The 8,094-nt window shown below is 50.7% G+C and overlaps 1 protein-coding gene across 1 annotated transcript in view; it reads right to left on the bottom strand.

The window, feature by feature from the left end:
- kansl2 (KAT8 regulatory NSL complex subunit 2) overlaps positions 1–6,776 on the bottom strand; it is a 12,640-nt gene extending 5,864 nt beyond the window's left edge. Inside the window, exons 1-3 of the mRNA XM_048593614.1 lie at positions 6,689–6,776; positions 2,175–2,442; positions 578–753 (exon numbers count right to left, since the gene is read on the bottom strand). Of these exons, the coding sequence (XP_048449571.1) occupies positions 578–753; positions 2,175–2,425 (427 nt within the window). The 5' untranslated portion in view covers positions 2,426–2,442; positions 6,689–6,776. The remainder of the gene's footprint in view (positions 1–577; positions 754–2,174; positions 2,443–6,688) is intronic.
- Positions 6,777–8,094: the final 1,318 nt, after the last annotated feature.

Here is an 8,094-nt window from a genome sequence, read left to right as displayed (position 1 = left end):
TATAATCACAGGAACGTGTGATCCGTCTTCAACAGGAGACAGAATCTAACCATCGCCTCCTTGACGTTCAGTGGTGTTACTCAGAGGCTGGGAATCTTGCAGTGAATAACTCCCCTCCTGACCCAACCCCAGCCCCCCACCCCATCGACAAGGCACAAGTCAGGGGTGTGAAGGTGTTTTGTGGGTGGGGGGTGATGACACGTCGCACTCACCTGGACGGGGCACGGCTCTGACAACAATCGAGAAGCTCGACACCGTCCAGGGACAGAGCAGCTCCCTCCTCCCCTGCCTCTGATGCACAGCCACAGCAGTGTGTACCATCTACGAGACGCACCGCAGCGACTCACCGAGGCTCCTCCTTCGACTGACAGCACCTTCCGAACCCCTTACCCCTCTGGAACGACAAGGGGCACCACCGCCCCCAGGTTTCCCTTTGAGCCCCTACATGTAAACCCTCCCCTCTACTCACGCACCACTGGGACAGATGGGTCTAGCCAATGACGGCCACAACACCCGAACAAGTAAGAAGATGTTCCCCACCATGCCCCCAGCTGCATTGATATTGCGCCTGTCGTACCAAGGATCTTGCTGGCTTCACTCCGGCTGTGGTCGTGGGAGCCTGCCTCGCCTTTCACATAGCCGCTGAGCTGAGCCAGCAAAGCCTCAGGAGAGGGTGCTGTGCTGCTGCCCCTCCGAGATGGCTGATGGGCAGATAGGGCGGCCTTGCGAGCGTGCTCGGCGCAGTACGCTACCCTACCGGGGAAAAGGCACAGGTCAGATCATAACGAACAACTCCGTTATCCATCCCAAACTCTGGGGCCACTATGTAGATGACAGCTTCGTGAATAGCAAACGCACAAGACTAGAAGAAACCCACTGACATATAAACAACATGCTCACCGGAATAAAATTCACAGAAGAACAGAACAATGATCAACTACCCTTCCTAGACATAATGGTGGAACGCAAGAACAACGGGAAGCTCTAGACTAGCATGTACAGAAAGACCTCCAGTACAGACCAGATACTTAATTACTCCAGCAACCACCCCAACACCCAGAAACGGAGCTGCATCAGGACATTATTCAAACGAGCAACACACGCAGTAACCCGGAACGGCACAAAGCAGAACAGCAGCACTTATACAGACTTTTTTTAAAAGGAACAGATACCCAAAAAGCACAGTTCGCCATTATGTCCACAACAGACCATAACAAGACGACACAACACGGCCAGACATACTAGTCACCTGTACATCAGGGACATATCAGAGCTGGCCACAAGACTACTCATACCCCTAGGTATCAGGGTAGCCCACAAACCAACAACCACCCTGCGACAGATACTGGCGAACGTAAAGGATCCCATACCCACAACCAATAAAACCAATGTAACATACAGAATACTGTGCAAGGACTGTGAGAAACCTTACATAGGCCAAACTGGAAGAAAACTGACAATAAGGATACACAAACACCAACTAGCCACTGAGAGACACAACCAATTCTCACTGGTCTCAACACACACAGACAAAGAAGGACAGAAATTTGACTGAGACAACACATCCATTACAGCACGAGCCAAACAAAGACTTGCCAGGGAATTCCTGGAGGCCTGGCATTCCAACTGAGACTCCACCAACAACCACATTGAACTGGATCTGATATTTAAACCACTGAGAAAACAGAACCGGAAGGGATACCAACCACCCCAGCAAACTGAGGCGTATAAATAACAAGCGGGACAGGGCACCAACGTTTTCACTGGAGGCACACTGACGGTGTTACCGAGCAGGGTGACAAAATGTCTGCAACCAAACCCACTGGCTCGGCGAGTAAGTCTACAACAGCAACTCCACCTCCCCCCGCCCCATCACTACCAACAACACCCCGTGAATACCTCCCTCCTGACTCTACTAAAGCCCACCGCCACACCCCGCCCAACCCCAGAGAATAGGCGGTGCCAGGTGCAGGGGGTAACACCTGCAAGTTCGAGCCCCCCTCCACCGCCACCCCAACAACACTGGAGAAGCTCAACATCATCCAGGACAAAGCAGGCTCACTTCACATGTACCCCATACACCCCCCGCAGCCCAAGGGGGGTGCGCGCGTGTGGTCTGCGTCACGCCAGTCACCCTTCCTTCCCCCCAACCCCGACAGAAGGCGGCCACCTACGCGTCTCTCTTGTCTGGTTTGGGAGCGGGATCTGTGCACCTCCTGCCAGTCTTGGAGGACACGTAGCTGCAGGGCTTGTATGGGGCGTTCTTGTCCTCGAGGATGTGCTTGAGGCAGAAGTCCTGGCCCTCTAGGCGGGGCTGCGAGCACGGCCGGTGGGTGAAGGAACAGGCCTGGGGTTCCTGCAGCCGGGGAAGGGGGGTCAGGCGGCCCCTGTTAGTCGGGAGCACATGGATCCGGATCCGGTTCATCGTCACTCCACACCCCACTGATAGGAAGGGAAAGAGGGGAGAAGGACATTAGACAAAACACGCAGGGGCTCGGATACTCCCTCTACCCCAAACCTCTAGGACTCATACCACATCATACTCACTCCTTTCAACGAGGCATACCTACCGCTTGCAGCACAGCCTCCTCCGCACTAGGGAGACCAAATACAGGCTGGCACCTCTCCACCCAGTGGAGCCTGGAGTTTCTGCCAGGCCCTCCACCTCTTCCCCCTGCCCCAACGCCAGCCTGAGGAACATCACCTTCCAACAAGGTTCAGTGCTGCCTTCCAGGCTCTGGAGGTGCTGCCCTGACCAACTGTTTGGTTCTTTTCCCTCTGCACTCACCAAGCCCCAATCCCTGCCTCCACTTTGTGTGATTTGACTCCTCCCTGTCCTCCACTCTGGTAGATCACCTGGTCCTTTGATTACCCAATTATTGCTGCTCTCTTCCCCCTCCAATCGAATCACTGACCTTCCCTTTTTGATTTTTTTCACACCCTTCCTTCCCTCCCAACCACTCCATTTGTTCCTAAACCCTTCATTTCTGACTGAAAGTCACTGGCCCGAAACACTGACACAGTTTTTCTCTCTCTCTCTACCGAGACGCAGCCAAATACACCCATGTACAGCCAGCATACGCTGTCTTTCACATCCAGGAGGATGACCTGGGTCTCAGGTTTGCGGTGAGCCACACAGTCACCAGAATCACCAACCTACACATCCCATCCTGCTCACCCCCACCCACCCCAGGCAAAAGTGAGGTTAGATCCAACAGGTGGATCACACAGACAGGGGCTGGTGTTCACTCTAGGGGTGTCAAAGTTCCCTCCAACTGTGGGGAAAGAGTCCAGAAGGAGGGGTGAAAGGAGATTGGAAACGAGTGCCTCGCAATAAAACGACAGTAAGAGAGACCACCTGCCGCCATGTCTTGCTGGGGCTGGAGAGTGAGAGCCTGCCATTTGTAACCCTTTGAAAGGCTGTTGCGGTTGGGACACGGGGTGGTGTGGGCACTATAGAGAATCACTCCCACCCTCAGGTCTCTGTCTGTCTGTGTGGAGTTTGCACATTCTCCCCATGTCTGCGTGGGTCTCCTCCGGTTTCCTCCCACAGTCCAAAGGTGTGCAGGGTAGGGTGGATTGACCATGGGAAATGCAGGGTTACAGGGTTAGAGTAGGGGTTGGGTCAGTGCAGACTCAACCGGCCGAATGGCCTCCTTCCACACTATAGGGATTCTACGATGTGTTTAGTTGCTGTGCATCTGTTCACATCAGGGTTAATGAATGCTTGAAACCCCTAATGCCACCCAAATCAAACACTGGTTGTTCACGTGTGGAATGAACTGCCAGTGGAAGTTGTAGATGCAAAATCAGTTACTACATTTAAAAGACATTTGGACAGATATATGGACAGGAAAGGTTTAGAAGGATATAGGCCAAATGCAGGCAAATGGGATTAGTTTAGTTTGGGAAACCTCATTGGCATGGAAGACTTGGGCTGAAGGGTCTCTTTCTGTGCTGTATGACTCAATGATCACAGGTTTACAGAAATATGTTTTTGTTTTAAAAATTCATTGACAAGATGAGGGCATCTCTGGCTACGTCCAGCATATATTGCCTATCCCTAAATTGTTCAGCAGCAGTTTAGGAATCAACCACATTGCTGTGGGTCTAGAATCACACGTAGGCCAGACTTGGTAAGGACAGCAGTTTCGTTCACCAAAGGACATTAGTGAATCAGATGGGGTTTTCCCACAATCGATTCACAGTCATTATTAAATATTAATTCCAGATTCTTTTTATTGAATTCAAATACCAACACCTGCTGGGCTGGGATTCGAACTGAGGTGCCCAGAACATTACTTGGGTCTCTGGATTAATAATCCAGTGATAACACCACAGGGACATCATCTCCCCCTGGTGTGAGCCAGCTAAGAGTACAAGATCACAGGAATACCCCACCGTGTTTCCGTGCAGAACGGATATGGCAAATCTCTGGCCTCCGATCCCGTGGAGCAGAAAAGGACACGGGACGTGTGGTGTCATTGGAAGGGCAGGATTACAGATCCATACAGTGCAGAAGCGGGGCCCCTCCTGTAGTATTATCACATTGACACTCATCTCAGCCTCAATAACCTCAAACATCTTGATACTTCAAGTTCTCATCTGCTTATTCTCGTTTAAGGGCTGTGCAAAGTTACCTGCCTCAACTACCCTCCTGGGCTGTGCATTCCAGATCCCCCGCCACACACTTGTTATATAAAAAAATCCTCCTCAAATCTTCTTCCATCTTAAAAGTGTGCCCCTTTGTTAGATATTTCCTCATAAGACAATAAGAAATAAGAGAGTCCCTTCAATAGGATTGCAGCTGATCCGACATTTATCACATCCATTTTCCTGCCTTTACCCCCAACCCTTAATTCCCCGACTGATCAAGAATCTATTCATTGTAAAGCAATCAAAATAATTTCACTTAGGATATCCGTTTTCACCCCAGTATTGCAGCCAAGACCAATTCATAGAATCCCTACAGTGTGGCAACAGGCCCTTTGGCCCAACAAGTCCACACCGACCTTTAGAGCACTCACCCAGACCCATCCCCCTATAACCCACGTAATCTACACGTCCCTATGGGCAACTTAGCATGGCCAATCCACCTAACCTGCACATCTTTGGACTGTGGGAGGAAACTGGAGCACCCGGAGGAAACCCACACAGACACGGGGAGAATGACAAACTCCACACAGATAGTCACCCGAGGGTGGAATCAAACCCGGGTCCCCTGGCGCTGAGAGTCAGCAGTGCTAACCATTAGGCCACTGTGCCGCCCTTATTCTTAACCTTTTTTAAATTCTTAACCTTTTGCCACTCACACCTCAGCAACCTGCTCAGAGATGTTCTCACAAACCTCTGGAGCAGCTGGGCCTTGAATATTAGCAGAGGTAGGGACATGTGCCCCCTTCTATAGACCCTTCGACAACATAAAAATAGTTATGTAAGATTACAAAGAGATCTTGATCGATTGGGCAATGGTCTGAGGAGTGGCAGATGGAGTTTACTTTGGATGAATGTGAGGTGTTGCATTTTGTTAAAGCAAACAAGGGCAGGACTACAATTAAAAGTAGGGCCTTGCGTAGTGTTGTAGAACAAAGAGATCTAGGCGTTCCGGAACATAATTCTTTGAAGTTTGAATCAGATATAGATAGGGTGGTTAAGATGGTACCTTCATTGCTCAGAAAGGATATTATTAAGCTGGAGGGGGTTTAGAAGAGATTTACTAGAATGTTGCTGGGAATGGAGTGTTTGAATTTTTAAGGACAGGCTGGGACATTTTTTCCCTGCAGTGTTGGAGGTTGAGGGATGACCTGAAAGAGGTTTATAAAATCATAAGGGATATAGATGAGGTGAAATGCAGGGGATGAGGTGAAATGCAGGGATCTTTTCTCTAAAGTGGGGGATTTCGACATTAAGGGGCATACTTTTAAGGTCAGATGAGGAAGATTTAAAAAAGACACAAGGAGCATTTTTTAAAAAAAATAGAGTCTGATTCATGGGTGGAATGAACTTCCAGAGGAAGTGGTGGATGCAGGTACAGTTACAACGTTTAAAAGACACTTGGGTAAGGTCACAAACAGGAAATGTTTGGAGTGTTATGGGCCAAGCGCAGGCAAGTGGGGCTAGTTTAGTCTGGGAGTATGGTCGGCATGGACCGGTGGGAGCGAAGGAGATAGGAAACAACTGGTTCCCATCCACTCTGTCCAAGCCCCTCACAATCTCAGTACCCAGTGGCAGTGTTCCCCAACTGGGGCTAATAAATAAGTAACTACTCCCAACTAAACATCTCCGGGAATAAGACGATAAGATCACATCCCACCGCAATGTTACACACACAACTCATAATTCATCCTCAGAAACTACTGGAATTACAAACAGAGGCACAAGGGGTCGATTCCCAAAAAACGTGGTCAAGTTGGCCAATGCCCTTGACCCATGACCTTTCACTAGACCCCTGACCTCCCTCGTTGCTGACACCGCCAGCCGCCATCTTGGATCCTCCGCGCCACCCGCCGTTACGTTACTTCGGCCTTCGTCAAATTAATTAACCGCCGCCAACGTCCATCCAATCTCCACCACATTATTTCCCGTGAAGCGGCTTCAGATCGAGGTGGGTAAAAACCGAGCGGCAGCGGCAGCGGCAGCAAGCAGAGGGAAGTTAGAGGCGGAGAAAACAGAATACACCCCAACTTACCTCCGCTCCGTCCAGCGAATGCCGACGCTCTGCCTCTCGGCCGGAAGTGAGTATGGTGGGACGGATCAGGTACTGACTATCCGCCATCTCATTGGTTCCAACACACATCCATCGCAGTCCAGCCACCTCTATTGGCTGTACTCCATATCAATCATCAGTAAGGTGCTCTTCTATTGGTGAATCCGCCGCCATCGCTAGAAGCAACACCCACAACCGCGTCTGTTGGCTGATATCAACACCCGTCGTAGATACTCTCCCATCTATTGGTGAATCTTCACGTCCATCAGGGAGACTCCCCGCCCTGTAGCGGGACTTGCACCAGTCCCCACCGATCTGATGAGGGCAGTCGCCCTCAAACGGCCACGTGCGTTGATTGGTCCAACTGTATGCCCATCATCGCCTAGGTCAAGAATCTTTTCCCATTGGACGGCAGCACCGGAGCCGGCATCCAATTGGACAGGATCCGGGGGTGGGCAGGCCTACAATGGGACTGCCCCCTCGGGATAGAAGCTCTAGAGCGAGCTTCCTTCGTTCGCAGCCTCTGTTGGGGCTGCGATGGTGGGAGGATGGGTGTTGCTGCCCTTTTACTTGACAATTAGTACAGCAACCAGTTTTATAGTAGTGCCCAAAGATGTGCAGGTTAGGGTGGATTGGCCGTGGGAAATTGTCCCATAGTGTCCAGGGATGTGCAGGTTAGGGTGGGTTGGCCATGGGAAATTGTCCCATAGTGTCCAGGGATGCGCAGGTTAGGTGGATTTGCCGTGGAAAATTGTCCCGTTGTGTCTAGGGTAGGGGGTAGGTCTGCGTAGGATGCTCTTCGTTGGGTCAGTGTGGACTCAATGGGCCGAATGGCCAACTTCTGCAATGTAAGGATTCTAGGAGTTTCGTGCTGTATGACTACGTGTAGGTAGAATGATCTTCCTGGTTAAGTGGTAGATGCAGGTACAGTTACAACATTTAAAGGACATTTGGACAAGAACATGGATTGGAAAAGTTTAGAGGGACATGTTTGGGAACCCTGGTCGGCATGGACACGTTGGGCCAAAGGGTCTGTTTCCGTGCTATATGATTCTATGGTAAAGGCAGGGGTCCCGTACCCCTTTGTAATTAACCAGTCCTGCCACTTTCGGGACAAGGTCCCCAAGATTTGTCTGCGGTTCCTAGTGTCCCACTGTTCATCTTCCCAACCCCCATGTTTAACATTCAGATAGATGTTGGGGTTATTGTAAAGAACATGATCCATCAGCTGAGGGATGAGCATGTTGACACACCCCACCTCTTTCTCTGTGGGTAGTCCATGTGCAAATCTCTGCCCCAGGTCCTTTGGTGTTTCACTGTTCGGCGAAAGGGCTTTGGTCGTGAACAGCAGCTGGGCCTCCAAGCTGTTCCACTGCAGGGGAAAAGAG

This window comes from Rhincodon typus, unplaced genomic scaffold, assembly GCF_021869965.1.
Source record: "Rhincodon typus isolate 14 unplaced genomic scaffold, sRhiTyp1.1 hic_rhity00003288, whole genome shotgun sequence".
Taxonomy (NCBI): domain Eukaryota; kingdom Metazoa; phylum Chordata; class Chondrichthyes; order Orectolobiformes; family Rhincodontidae; genus Rhincodon; species Rhincodon typus.
This window is presented reverse-complemented; position numbering and strand designations above follow the sequence as displayed.